This window comes from Suricata suricatta, chromosome 2 (assembly GCF_006229205.1).
Source record: "Suricata suricatta isolate VVHF042 chromosome 2, meerkat_22Aug2017_6uvM2_HiC, whole genome shotgun sequence".
NCBI classification, from domain to species: Eukaryota; Metazoa; Chordata; class Mammalia; order Carnivora; family Herpestidae; genus Suricata; species Suricata suricatta.
The window spans coordinates 80,585,533-80,601,250 of NC_043701.1; the positions used below are offsets into that span (position 1 = coordinate 80,585,533).

At 39.1% G+C, this 15,718-nt stretch overlaps 1 protein-coding gene across 5 annotated transcripts in view; it reads right to left on the reverse strand.

The window, feature by feature from the left end:
- SGCE (sarcoglycan epsilon) overlaps window positions 1-15,709 on the reverse strand; it is a 71,994-nt gene extending 56,285 nt beyond the window's left edge. For all 5 annotated transcript variants that reach the window (XM_029929214.1, XM_029929219.1, XM_029929207.1 and 2 more), the window contains exon 1: window positions 15,544-15,709. In XM_029929214.1, the coding sequence (XP_029785074.1) occupies window positions 15,544-15,652 (109 nt within the window). In that variant the 5' untranslated portion in view covers window positions 15,653-15,709. The remainder of the gene's footprint in view (window positions 1-15,543) is intronic.
- Window positions 15,710-15,718: the final 9 nt, after the last annotated feature.

Sequence of the window (15,718 nt, forward strand, 5' to 3'; positions counted from 1 at the left end):
GGCCAGTTACATGACATTATGCAGATAATACGACCAAGTTTTCAAATTGTTGTGTGTGGGTTAGTTAAAAGGGGAATCAAAGATGGCTTTACATTTTTGAATCAGAATGACACAAAATAGTAATCCATTAGGAATCCCCGCCAAAGGAGTCAGTTTTAGGAATAAGATGATAAATTTAATTTGAGCTATATTAAATTCAGGGTGCCACTAGGAATATCCAAGTGAAACCAGCTAAGAGGAAGATGGAAATAGACCTCTGGTTCATAAGAGAAGTTAATGGGGTTTCAGATACAGATTTGGAAGTTCATCCCCAGAGGAATGATTATTGAAGTCAAAACCCCAGTATCATTCTTTAAAGAGACCATGCCCCCATGTTACCTGGGAGTAGGTACCCTTATATACAAAGTGGTCTGGAGAAGATATGCCTTCATGTTCTTGAGCATTCATCTATTTATTTCCCACCACCCAAACTACCTACCACTCTTACTGCTTACTCCTTCATTTTTTACCCTTACCTTTCAGACATGATATTTGGGTGCCATTTTCCTAACTACAACACTGGGTCTCCAATGCATTCTCCCTTCCTCTAGCCATCTCAGGTATGTTCCCTTCAGGTTCAGCTCCATCCAGGAATTCCCTACAATTTTGTCCTAGCTTCTGGAGATGCAATATAGCACGAAGGAATGCACAAAAAAAATGGGAGGGACAGCAAAGGCAGAACATGGTAATAAATATATTTATATCCAAGCACAGAGGATGATTCAGCAAAGAAAGAGCAGTAGAGGCAGTCAGAGAGGACGGACAACTGAGTCTGAAGTGTCACATATGTCAACGAAAGAGATATCAAGGAGAGTGAAATCAACATCCTCACATACTGCAAAAAGGTCAAAGAGAATGAGAGTTTAGAAAAGTCTGCTAGTCTGTGTAAAGTGAGAAGTTACTGGTAACTCCTTGAAAGTGGAGTTCCAACAAAGTGATAAGAATAGAAACCAAACTGCAAAAGGTCAAGATGCAGATGTGGCAAATACAGTTAATCTTACAAACATTGGCAGGGACAGGGGAGCAAAGAGATTAAACGGTACGATAGATAGATGGAGACACAGCAAGGTGGAGAGAGGGCAGGTTATTCAAGTGTGGGAAAACAGATTTTGTTCAGAAGCTGGGGGAAAAACAAAAGGAGAGAGGCAGGCTAAGAATAAAGAAAAGGAGCAAACCTGGTGACACAATGCAAGCAAAACCAGAATGGGTGAGGCCGGCACTTACAAGTAAAGAAAATACTTCACGAATCAGAAAGTAAAGACAAGTGAAGACAAGTGAAGATAAAAATATCGGCAGAGGTACAGGAAACTTGATGTTGAAAGGGCTCCTCACCCTAAGAGATGAAATGTATATTTCCTTTTTAAACTGAATTTTAAATAAAATTCTGAACTTTAATTAAATGATGACAAATACCAAGTTCCCTTCCAAAATGGAAAAAAAAAAAGAATACAATTCAACACCTGAGTCCTTAAAAACTAACAAACAGGCAAACAAAACCTCAGATGATCATTTATTTTAGCCATGCCTGCAGGTGGAAAACAAAGGCCCTAGCACCCCAAGCAAATAAATGACTTGATGGGTATTTAATTTAAAACTATGTAAACTTAAGTGTACTAATTTTATGTCTGCTGAAAGACCAATCTTCTGGATGATTTGCCTAGTAAATGGATGAGTTGATTAATAACTGAAGTTATGTCCTTTATATATATGTGTATATGTATATATATATAGTGTATATATATTATATGTGTGTGTGTGGGTGTGTGTATATATATGTGTATATATATATATATATTGAACTCACAGTCCTGAGCTCAAAACCTGAGCTGAAGCAAGAGTTAGACGCTTACCTGACTGAGCCACCCAGGTATCCATTTAAATCAAGGTGAAAAACACAGTAGTCACCCCCTAAATAATTTAAGCTAAAATAGGATCAGAAATGCTCATGGCCTCTTGTGGCCAAATACTCCACCCCCTACATTCTCTTGATCATTGGGTTCCAAAGGCTACATTCCGGTCACAGAAGAATCATTTGGGCAGCTCTCTAAAAATACATATTCACACCCCCAAAATTTCACAACAAAAAAGTGTGTTAAGTACATATTCATAACTCCAACATGGAAATTGTAGGTAGATGGGTTACACAGTTTCATCAGATAATTCTCATATACAAATATGAACTCCAAAAGTCTAAGACCCACAAAACCCAAGAGTATACAGGATATTCAACTGAGTCACATCGTATGTGCCAAATGTAAGGCTGACCTTAGAACTGAAAACTTTATCCACTCTTACCTCCACTTTCTCATGGATGGAAGAGTTTCCATAAAGAAAGAACAGTTTGGGGTGACTGGGTCGGTTAAGCGTCCGATTCAGCTCAGGGCATGATCTCATGGTTCATGAGTTTGAGTCTCGCATCGGGCTCTGTGCTGTCAGTGCTGGGCCTACTTTGGATCCTCTTCCCTCTCTCTTTCTGCCCCTCCCCTGCTTGCTCTCTCGCCCCACTCTCAAAAATCAATAAACACTAAAAAAGTATTTTTTAAGAAAGAATGGTTTGAATATCCAGACAGCACCCTCCTTTTTTCTAGCCCTGTAGTTCTCAGACTATGTATGCATAAGAATTGTTGTTCAGAGTTATGCACACAAAACTACACATATTGTGCTTTATGGGTGATTTAAAGAATTTAGTAAGATAACTGAAAGCTATGGGATTTTTTTGTCTTACACTCTGTCACGTCCTTGCCAGGTGAACCAGTATATCATTGCTCATACTTTCTAGGACCTATATAAGGGTAGTCCAGTTAGCTTTTATAAGATGCAAAAGACAAATCAGATTGGGGCCTTAGTCATTAAAAAAATAGAAGCAGTGCAAGAGTTTAAACACATCCCACCAATATCGTTCTATTTTAAGGCCAGCATTGCTTTGAGCATACTCATTTTTTTTTAAAAGTTCAGAGTAATCCATCTAAAGTTCCACTCTGACCACAGAAGACAGCAGTCCAATAAATCTAAATAAAAAGACAACTTTTTTATGACTCTACTCACCAGACAATGTCACTAAAGGCAAGACACAACACCACGGACCGTGTGTCTGCTTCAACATTCAAGTCCCCATATGTCAAGGGGGAAATCTCAATAACATGGAAATAACTAGTTGTTTCTAATTGTGTGTCCAAGACCATAGATCCACTCGACTAGCTTCTTGTATAGAAAATTACTATAATCTGTGCAATGACAAATGCAGATATTTGCTGAAAAATGCTAAATTTTAAAGTTTGATCTTTGTTAGTAAAGGACCAAAGCATTTCTTTTTCTGTGAGAATAAATTTCCTTAGTTAGCATGAAAAGATATAACTCAATTTAAGAATATTTACTCTACACATAACGTATCAAGATTAAATCTAATATGCAAAAAAAAAATTTTCAATCTGTATGGACTGGTTCTTGGACTTTTTCCAAAGATAACAGACCATCCTCAGAAATCTTGAAAGAAACTCCACTGTGCTCACCGGGTTCATGATATTCTCTGCAACAATTGTACCTACATGTGAGTTTTGCTCTAATGCATAAACACAAAAGCAAAGAGTAACATGCATACTGCCTTTACACTGCCCAAACTGAGACATTCACATGATTCGCCGGCAAATACAATTTAACCAATTCGTCAACAGTTCTCTCTCAAAAATCATCAAAGTCTGAATTAATCCAAAGGTGGCTGGCATGCCCGTAAATTCCCTCGAAACCATATAATAGTTAAAGTTTGTCTTAAGATTCCATGGTTTATTCTGAGTCTTGCAGCAGCAGGACTGACTACATTTCATCTGGCCTGGGGCAAGCACTCTCTAAAGAGACATTAGTCTTTCCCAAACCTGAATAATTTGCGGACTTGGGGAGGAGGGGTTTGCTATTTAATAAAAGCAATTGAAGAGCCATGAATGGTGACTGATTGCTGATGAGCTAATCAGAATGTGGAGGGAAAGAAATAATAAATAACGACTTACTCCACCATTGCCGTGCAAGTAAACAGCAGGAAATGCCAAACGAAATTTAATCTGATTAACACACTCACCTTAGAACAAACTGTCACGTCTTTCTCTGTCCACTGTCTCATCTGTCTCTTTTCATATTTCACTTGAAGGGGGCACAGACTTTGTTTTCATAAAGTAGATACATAGCTCACGTCCCTGCCATCTGTCTGCTTTCCCCACGTTGCTCTGCCGCCTCTTCGTCCTCTACATCTTCTTTTCCCTTCCTTTATGCAACATTCTTAATACTTTTAAATTTGTCTCTTACATTAAGATGGTTTCATATTTTTCTCTCCAGAAATGTGCATGGACATTATCATTAGCTACCATGTTTTGAATAATAAGTGTGAGGCACTACACGAAGAGTTTCATACAAGTCAACTAATTTAATCATCACATTATCAGCTATGGGCAGTAGGTATTATTAGTTCCATTTTGTACTGAGAATAAGAAGTCTTGAGAAATTGTGGAACTTAACCTTGGGTCATACGTTTACTAAGTGGCAGAGTTGGACTTTGAGCCTATTCTTTTGGCTTACTGCAAAGTCCATATCATCTACTCAATGGATACGAACCCCAAATGGTTAAACGGGAAAGCAATTTATAAACTACATATTTTTAAACGCATTTTAAAATATCATTGTTACTAGTATGTCATCTTCAACTTATTTTTCTTTCTAGAAAAAGTAAGCTTTCCTTGACTGCTGGATTAGAAATAGCTAGCAATGAGGCAATGTCCATAAAAATTAATTCCATGCATTTTGTGCATGATTCCATGCATGAGTATGCCCATCCGTGCACATATGCATGCGGGCGTGCGCACGCACATGCACACACACACACACACACACACACACACATTCATTAAAAGAGCAAGGTTAAAAAGATGGAAACTATGGGGGAGAAAGGCTTTGCTGAAAAGGACTGTCCATTCCAATTCCTAGGAAAAGATCCTCTTAAGAGGATCTCTTAACAGCAAGATTTTAAACCTAAGAATGCAAAAGGAAGAAGCCTCCAAACTTTGTTAAAATAGAAGAGTCCAGCAGGGTAAAACATAAACAAATACTAAATACGTTTGAAAGTTATTTGAAATTTGTGATATTAGCACAAGCAAGGTAAGACACTAGTCTTTGAAGTGGAATAAAGTTGGAATACAGAAAAGTAGTGTTTTCTATCAGTGTCTCTGAAGACAAGGCAGGTTGAAATCCCAGTGTTTGTCTACTGGGCAAATTACGCAATCTCTCTGTACCTTAGTCTCCTCATCTGGTAGGGACAGTATAGTGCCTGCTTCATAAAGATGTTGTGAGTATTAAACAATACATTTAAAACCCTCAGAAGAGTGTTTTGCACATAATGATGTTCTCAGAAAAACGTGAGCTATTATTACATTTAGTCTTCAATTAATATGAAGGAAATTTTATTTTAAATTTTTTAATGTTTATTTTATTTTTGGAAGAGAGAGAGAGACAGACAGAGCACGAGTGGGGATGAGCAGAGAGAGAGAGACACAGGATCCAAAGCAGGTTCCAGGCTCTGAGCTGTCAGCACAGGACCCAACACCGGGCTCAAACTCACAAACCGTGAGATCATGACCTGAGCCTAAGTCAGTGCTCAACCAACAGAGCCACCCAGGCACCCTGAAGGAAATTTTAGATTCCTTTAAATGTGATTACTTAAAAAGTAGACGCTTAAATGAAAAACATTTTTGCGACTTACAATTGGCATTATAGACTTCATTCTCGCTTTTGTATCTCATGGTCATAAGATACATGAAAAATGATAATATTTCTATAGCTAGGTGGAGTAAATGCTGGAGGCTGCTAATGGGCAGAGACAACAGCCCAGGGGCTCCAATGACCCCCGACTCCATGTGGCCTCCCAGAGGACTAAGAAGATGGCACGGGCCACGGCATGCTGGGAGAGAGTTACAGCCTAATCCTTCAGAGGAGAGCCAGATGTAATGGGAGGCGAGTTCTACTGATACGTGCTAGCTCTGACTCTCATAAACTCTCTGGTGTTTGTTTTTTCCTGAGGAAATAATACGACAAGAGCAAAAACTGCACAGGCATGAGATTCAACTTTGTACCACACATATCAAAATTGGGGCCAAAATTAAATGCCCAATAAAAGAAGTGTTGATTTGACAGAACAGTTAATGGAGAAGGGATGGTTATCTACTTCTCTTAGTAGTTTTACTCCTTTGCTCAAATAGCCTGACCGACGCGCATCCCGGGTTTCCACTGCCCGGAAACGGGACTATTTGTGTTCCATCTCAGAAACGTTAGATGAATAAGGAGCACCAGCGGGACCCTTAACAAAAGGGATGCATAATATATGCACTAGTTATATGCACCATTATTATTTAATGTCCTGATCGGCAAAACGTTGGACTATTTTGAAATTAATAAAATTAGCGAGAGGCAGAATACAAAATAGTATGTAGGCTATGTAAAATCTAGTGTAATAGTGCAGTCTAGTGGAAAAGGATTAAAAGGCAGAGTGTAAGAGCTACTGGGTTAGGAAAATCAAACTGTCGGGAAAATTCTGTTAAAAACACAGAAAGTATAATGCTTGCAAGATTTTCCAATTAAGAAACCTCTGAAAGAGAAATACTCTCCTATCGGTCGTTTACTTGGAACTGTCATTACTTTTCTTTATTGTACGAGCCCTCATTGCAACATTTCAAATAGTATAACCAGGAGCGTATAAAACATCAAAATCCCCTCTGCCCTCTCTGTGGCCTCCCTCCAATGCCTAGGGCATCTACTCTAAATGGGCTTTGCACCTTTTCACATCTATGCATATACAGACATACGTTTGTGCACACACATACATACACACACACAGTGTGCTCTTTTTTTTACATAATGTGATCACACTGTCTTTCCTTAGCATAGGTCTCGCATATGTTTACATAACATCACATTTGAAGGCTCTAGAGCTTTACACCGGTGTGGTTCAATCGTAATTTATGCTTCATCACCTCACACTCAGCCGTCCAAACTAGGACTCCTAATCTTTCCCTTAAAGCCTGGGCCTCTTCCTGTGTTCCTCATCCCATGAACGGCACCCCCATTCACCCTCCGCATATGACAGAAATCTAGAAGTTGCCCCTGACATCTCCTCCTGCCGATCCCCGCGGTCAATCCACCACTCATTCCTGGTGCTATTTCCTCCTCAAAGTGTCCCTCCCAGCTTCAGCCCCCTTCACCACCCCAGCTCAGGAGGTCTCTAACTCCAGCCTGGATTACAAAAGTAGCCTTGGAAAGAGTGTGCCGCAAGCCGTTATGACCCCTCCAACCCCTTCTCCGCAAAGCAGCCAAAACTCTCTTTTTGAAATGCAAATCTGATCTTGTCCTGCTTAAACTCCTCTGAAGACTTCCCCTAGGTTTTAGGACCAAGATTACCCTCTTAAATGCAGTCTAACAGGTCCTGCAAAATTTGCTCCTTGACCTGCTTGCTATCTTGCTTCCTTTTGCGTCGGGCTCCCTCTTCTCGGTCAGCCCCAACTTCACTGGACTTCTTCCAGCACCTTTGATTTGCCAAGTCAACCTGCCCCAGGGCCTCTAAAGATCTCTTCTTTTACCTCACATACACCCTTCCTCTTCACCTCACTAACGTTTACTCATCCTTCAGGTCCGAGTACTTCCTCAGAGAAGCCTTCCTTAATCTCCCTGCCTCGCCAAATCCTCTACTTAGAAATCCTAGTAATGTTTGTAGCACTTATCATAGATCAAAGGGCACATTTATATGTGTGATTATTTGATTCATCTTTGCCAACGCCACTAGGGTAAGAGTTCCATAATGCTTGGGACCCTATAATCCCCAGCATCTCAGAGAGGAAACTCAAAACCAGTTGACACCCCCAGAAAATAAATAAATAAAAGAATTATTGGTAAAGATGACCTCTATCAACCCTACAATAAACATCCTTACACTTTTACTTTTGAGCACTTTCACAAGTACACCTGTGAGCTAAAGTCTCAGAAGTAAAACAGCTAGACAAAAAATAACATGCCTTTCAGATTCTGATAAGCACATGTAGCAACCTGTTCTGTTTCCACTTCTGCAGTGCTGGCCTTTGATTAGAATCAACACTATAACTACAGAAAATGACAAATGTTAAAGGTGCTACACTGATTAACTATTTCATAAGAGAGAAAAGCCAGCATCCTTTTACCACATAGCTTACCAATTTGCTAAAGGAGAAAAAAAAAAAAAAAACCAGAGAAAAACTCCAAAAGAATATTGGGGCTATTTTTTTCTTTTCTTCTGCATTTCAAGGTAAAAGATCAACTTTACATCTATGCCTATTTCTGAAGAAATGGGAAACTAAAATATTTCACTTTAACTATTATAGTAAAATTAACTGGGATCTATTCTTTCAAAATCGCAATAAACCGCAAATTTCCATAATAATTGGAGTGGCGACCAGATGAATGAGTGAAACACTGAAGAATGGGAAAGAATTTACACCAGAGCTGCCTAACACTCCTAAGCATTTTTGAAATGAGCAGCTTCATTTGTCAGAAAAGAAAAAGTCTTCCTTCCGAAGTCACAACAGATGCCCTGGCAATTCCCGGGGTAAGAATGCCGAGGATCTATTCTAAAAAATCTGATTAGTCCAAGGCAATTAAATAAAAAATAAGACATTCTAACGATGAGTGCTCTGTAAGTAATAAAGTACATTTAAACCACTACTGCAAACACATTGGATAACAATTCTTAGATGAAGACCCAAAATAATAAAAATTCTAGCAAAGTGACTCTAGAAGAAAACAGCATTTTAGCTTTACCCACATTATTTTTTTCCAAGAACATGACATTAATAATCATGCCAGCAACTTATGTGTTGAGATTACCTATTTATTTCCTAAGACAACTTCTTCAACTTTTAAAATTTAACATTGCGGATTATTTACTTCCCTGGAGCAGGAGCAAGCATTGCATTCAAGGAATCGCAAATAGCTGCCCGCGGGTCAGGTGAACGAGTGCTGACAAGCCAGAAGCTCATCTTTAAGCATTTCTGTCTCGGAAATATGAGCTCAGCGCAGGAACGCCTGTGGCATCCTCAACAACTGGGAAGCGAGCCACTACAAGTTGTCCTGTGCCTTATTACAATCCCACAAAAGTGCATGGCACTTTTACGAAAGATACAGAAAATAAGCACATACGTGTTTAACATGAAAAATACACTTCACACAGTCAGTCAGAGTGACCACGGTTCTGACCTAACAACTAGAGTGAGAAAGTTCTGGGTTTGGGGTTGGAGAGGGGGAGAGAGACAGGAGTGAAAGAAGGAAGACAAAGTTGGTTTACAAAGATGACTGAAGAATATTCTCTTCTTTCTTTACATCTCTCATCACAGTCCCCCTTAGTTTTCAAGGCTCCAGAGCATAAAAATAGTTTCCATGGAGTCTGATGTATCACAGGTTATCACACCTCAGAAGGGAGGTCCTGTGTGCATACTCTACAAATTAATTTTGAGCAATCAGGTTTTCAAAGTTAGATACGGTAGTCAAAATAAACAATCAACAGGCAGATGGAGAGGAAAGAAAAATCTGCCACAAGCCATGTTTGAGGCACTGAGAGTGTGCCTTCGAGACGGTCAGAATCCAGGCTAACCTGAAAACAGAGGGAAGTTAAAAGACAACAGGGGAGGAAGTCACTTTTGACTGAAAGGTTTTATTTTCAATTGAAAAGCTAAAAATTACAACTAAGTATTGCAAGGTCATATAAGAGGAGTGAAAACTGTGGAAGGGACAACTGCCCCCCATTCCCCCCAGGGTGAAAGGATCCAGCAGCCAAGGGCTTAGCTGTCCTGTACCAGCGGCCAACAACGGCTGCTTCCCCTTAACCCTGGGCTCCCTAGCATCCATGGAAGGCAGCTCCCAGCCAGCAAGAAACACCGGGAAAGGAAAACTGTAGGAAACAAGTTAAGGCCAGGACACTTTACAGGGGGGGAAAAAAAGCACAAACAAACCCCTTCACTCTCTTCTTAGATATTCAAGTTTTCAAGTTTGAAATAGAATGAAAGGGGAGAAAGGAATGTGTTAAACTGCCCTGTTTCAGCCACTTTCCAGTTGTAAGAGATCAACTTGCAACACAGAGGACTGTTCTTTTCAGCCAGTTTATCAGACAAAAATAAAATGTTTCCATCACAAGTTATCTCCGCTGCCCTATGCAAAAATGTTATCATGGCCTTCAGATTCAATATTCACTGCAATCAAGGTGAATATTTCTGAGATTTTAGAAGAAGAGACCAAGCGAAGGTGTTACAGCTGATCACCTGGCTGACCTGCACGAACTGTTAGAAAGGTCTGGAGTTGAAATCCAGCTCTACTTTTCACCCACTGATGCTAGTTCTGTTTTCTGAAACAAACAGAGAAGAGTTTGTGTCTACTTTCAGACTTCAAGCTAAACATTTCCAGACTCTTTGAGGATACCTTCTATGACAAGATTGCCAGACCCGTCATCGTCCCCACGGACTGTTCTGGAAGTTGTCTAATTTGTCAACATCTCTTACTTTAAGTATGACAGCCAGAAATGGACACAATACTACAGATGCGGTTAATTAGAGTGGGGTACTATTAATTTTTGTGACATATGGACACTATTCTATTATCAGAATCTAAATTTGATTTTTCTTCTTTTTTACAGCTACATCATGCCACTGGTTCATATTAACCTTTTCCCTCAAAGACCGCCACCACATTAAGTCACCTTCTTCCTTATACACCAGTGAATTATGATGCATTTACTGTTATAAAATATCTTTTTGCATAGTATTGCAGCCTATTTAAACCACATTAACTCTAACTTCTTGTTATCTACTTCTAACAGTTACTCCTTCTCAAGTCATCCCTAGATTTTAAAGCAAGCATCCCAGATCTTCATCAAAGTCATTCATAAAAATGTTGAAAAAGAAAAGTCCCAGGGCAAAGGGTTAGATCTCCCTCCAGGGACCACTCTGGGACCCAAAGCCAGTCCCCCACACACCCGGAGGGTGCTGGTTCAGCCTGCTTCATGTCCACAAAGCAATCTCGCTAGGCTACACACCATCTCACACACAAGAGCATCTAAAGCCTTAAGAACCGCTTTGCGGAAAGCAAGATTCACTTATGTTTCAAAACAAAGTATAAAAAAAAACTATACATATTAAAATGATAGTCTTTGAAAAATACATATGCACACAGAACAAAGACTAGAAGGAAAAGAGCCTCCATGGAAATGTCTGTTCCAGCGCCAGGCTGTGGAGACTGTGTTTTATTCAATACTGTCTTTACTATAGTTACATTGTTTAAAAAATTGAAGACACTAGGCATTCTGCTTTTAGAGAGATTGTTGCTTGGAGGCAGTTCATGTAAAACAGCTTTCAGAGCCTTGAGACTCTATCTGATCCCACCAACGTAAACACCCCAATAAAAAAATGCTCCGTTACAAAGACTTGTTGATCCTTAGGAACACTACCTTCTTCTTTTTTTTTTTTTAATTTTGCATTCCTGTTTTTGGCTTAATATTTCTGGAAATCAGAGAGGTAGCAAAATGGAGAATAGTATTCTTAAGTTTAGAAAAAGCCTGGATGATGATGATGATGATGATGGTGTGTGTGTGTGTGTGTGTGTGTGTGTGTGTGTGTGTGTGTGAGACAGAGAGTGAGTGAGTCAATCTGTTCATGTGTGTCTGTCTGTCCGTTATGTCGGTCTCTTTATCTCTGCTGGAGAAGTTCAAAAGGATGAAAAGAGGGAAAAAAGTCACCATGTTAATAGTTCTGTGAAGATTTGGACTAAAACAGAGCTCCAGCCCAAGAATCTCTAACGGACACATAAACTAGTATCATCTATTCACCTAGAATCCTCTTTCCCACTAAGAACAGGGAATAAGATCACCAAAAGGATTTGCACTTTGGTGTTTAGAGCCCAAGCAAGGATAAGGTTTAAGAAAATAAGTCAGTAAGTGCATAGTTATTAAAAAAGAAAAATAAATAAAATGACTGATTATTTTGGAGAAAAATCCATAAATCCTACCCTCACTGGAATCCCAAACAATCTGAATACTTGATGGAGAATTTTTTAACATGTCAGGGTTTCTTCACCGCTTCAGCATTTTGTTTAGAGCATGGTTTTCATCAGTGGAAAACCAGTACTAGAAACGGAATACATGTTATCCTTATCTCTTTGAGGTGGTCTCTCACTAGGTGTCTCTCGCGCTGTCTCTTGCTATTTTTAATGTCTGAGAGAGACAAGTGAAAATTCCACTTTGCTTAGAAATATAATTTGTCCATTGTCTAGAAGCTAAGCTAAATACATCACGTAAACTAGCAGATTTTAGATTTATGGCAAACTCTTATAATAAAGAGATAAGATGAGCAAACACTAAGTCCAGTTGACAATTGAAAATTTTACTTTGCTTAGAAATAAATTTGCCTACCATACTAAAAGTTAAGCCAAATGTATCTGGTAAATCAGCAGGTTCACAGATCCATAGCAAATTTTCATCTAAAATAGATAAAATGTCCAACTAGAAAGTCTAGTGATTATTTGACAAGGAAAAATCCCACTTGGTTTGAAATATAATTTTCCCACCATCCTAGAAATTAGGCTAAGTACTTGAGGTAAATCAATAATTTCACAGATAGATGGCAAATTGTCATAAAATAGGCAAATCTCCAAAGAGAAAGTCTAGTAATTACTTGACAAGGGAAAATTCTACTTTGTTTTGAAATACAAATTTCCCATTGCTCTAGAAGTTAAATAGAGGTAGTAAATCAACAGTTTAATGGATCCACAGGAAATGTTCATAAAAATGAATTAAAATGTCCAAATATAATGCCCAGTTATTATTTGATAAAATAAATATCCACAGTAACACTTTTTTCTTTGCTTTACATGTAGCCTTGTGCAAAATGAGTAAGAAATAGTCAACACTGAGAATATCTGAGTAATCCAAAATTCACTTAGGAATAATAAACGTCAAAAAAGTGTTTTAAATTCTTGTCTATTAATTGGAGGGAGGCTCAGGCTTTGTAAGATAACACGAATGTTATTTAAGATATCTATCAATGTTACATTTTTGTGTTTATTTTTAATATTGTTTTGCTGCTTCAGATTGTAAGATTTTTCTCATAATTATTTATCAATGTTTTTTAAATTCTATTTCTAAGCAAAATAAACATGACTTCATATGAAGAGAAATAAAAAACACAAGGAAATACACCAAAATGATAACTATATGTATGTTACAATAGTGGGATCAGAGGAAATTCTCAGTTTTCAAGTTTTAAATATTTATGTAGTAATGTTGGTCATTTGAATTTTATTAGAAAAAGTAATTAATATTATTTCCTTTAAAAGAATCTCTGCAAATTTAATGTTGTTTGACAGGTCTCTTTGAAAGAAAATAATGAAGGAAAATTAATTTGATCTGATTTTTAATTTTAGGAATCATACATATGTAGCTCTATGAGAAATATATATTATTTCAGTACTTATAAATGCATAAAGAAAGTCTGAAAAAGCAATCTCCATAATGTTTATGGGGATTAGCTCAGGATGAAGAAGTTACAGGTGATCTTGATTTTCTTCTTGATTTTTTCCCCCCGTTTTCTAGAGGATTTTTTCCTGAATTTTGTACAGTGACTAAAAATTCAGTATGATAAAAATAATACTAAAGCTGTTTTTATACAAAAAGCTCCTGGCTAACATTTTGAAATAAAAAATTAAATTGGTTCAAAGTTATTCAAACTTTTAAAATCTCAGGACAGATTTTTAAGCTTATATTTTCCCAACCATCTATCCTGGCTTTTAATCTCACTTTTTAGAAAAAGAATATCTATCAGTTAACAAGTAGGTGAACTAACTTTTCTAGATTAAAAAAAAAAAAAACGTCTAAGGGGTTGACAGTTCTGCGGTCAAGAGAATATAAGACATCCTAAAATTTTGTCTTGCAGAAAAGGATGAACGTCTTAAGATTTAAAGGCATTTCTAAAAAGTATAATTGTGTTCACCCAAGTTCCTAGAAAAACATCTTCCACTGTTGGAAATCTTCACTTCATTCATTCATTCATTCATTCATTCATAGATCTGATGGTCAATATTTTATTTCTGATAAAAAGTAAAACCCCAGTAAATGTGTTCCACTTTTGTTTATTCCTAGAAAAGTAGCTTTAATTGTGATCTCTGACACCGTGTCATGTACAATATGTCAAATTCTTATTTATCCTATATGTATAAACAATCATCTGTAGCAATGTTACTAAAATATACTCGATTTTAGCCTTTAAATACAAATGTGGTCTTCCACATTTCAGGAACCTCACTCAGCTGTAGAAAATTGGCTTTCCATTTTAACTTAAACTTCTTTTTCTAAGATTGTCAACAAATTGTCCTTTTTCTCAGAGCCTGACACTTTGAGGCGCTTAAATGGAAATCTTCGTTTTGGCTCTTTATTTTTTAAGCATCCTTCTTCATCAGTATTTTAGAGATCTGTAACTCACTGCAATTTTATCTGAAGTAAAATATGCATGTTTATATGCATAAATACACACAAACATTTGTGGCCGAATCTCGGCAACACGCTTGAAAGAATTAAACATGCGGTTACCTTGACTAAATGTATTCACTCACCCTACAAGACTTAGAAAAAAGTAACGTTGCAGGGAGTTAGGTCTCTGTGTAAACCTTGTAATCACCACCAAAAGGCCATAGCTGTGAGCCTCCGAAGCCTCCCAGCGCACTGGAGGCATCCACAGCTGTTTTTAATTGTTTTTGCTTTTTAAAATAGTGCACTTGGTGGGGCAAACGGGGCTGTTTGCAGCGTCTCTGGACCCCATCCGGGGTTAACCCTGACCTGAACGCCTGTTTAGCTCCCAGCATTTCATGATTCTGCTTCCCTGCTCCGTAAAACCTAAGAAAAACGAGATTTCCGCCGCCAAGAAATGCTCCGAAGAAGAGGGGGAATTAGGTGTTTCAAATGCACATTTTTGTGCTCTCCCCCGATCGGATTCAATGAAAGAAAAAAGGATGTCTGTGTGGAAGGGGATGAGGCTTGACACCCATTTCCTATGGTTTGTCTCAGGGCCCGCAGAGCCCCATTCGTGTGGTAACGACCCCCAGGAAAATGGGCAACAACCCCCAAGTCTTTGCTGCAGGGATGGGGAGAGGTCCACCACCAGGGTTGGGAATTAGCGGTGGGGGGGGTCGGAATGGATATTGGAGCTGGAATTTCTGCGCGCTCTGGGCAGGGAGGGGCCCGCGGGGGCGCGGAGAAAAAGAATAGGCCAGGGGTCAAGGCTGAGAAGGGACTCACAGGGCCCAGGAAATGGGGTGTGGGGTGTTCTGGACGAGGGGTGCAGTAAGGACGCGGGTAAAAAGAGGGGCTGACGCCCAGAAAATGCTCCCAGGTACCCAAAACCCGGGCGGGGGATGGGGAGGCGGCGGCCTGTTGGCCCCAGAATCTCCCGTCGCGCGCGGGCCACTAACCTGTCAGCAAGAAGGTGCCAGTGGTCGCGGGGCTCATCCTGCGTGTCCCCCGACCCTGTCCCGTCCAAGCACAAGGGTCTCCCAGCTCCCACCACCGGGGCAATTGCATTCTTGGCCTGGCTAGGCCGGCCGTCCTCGATTCTCCCCTCCCCTCCCTTTCTTCTTTCCTCCCAGC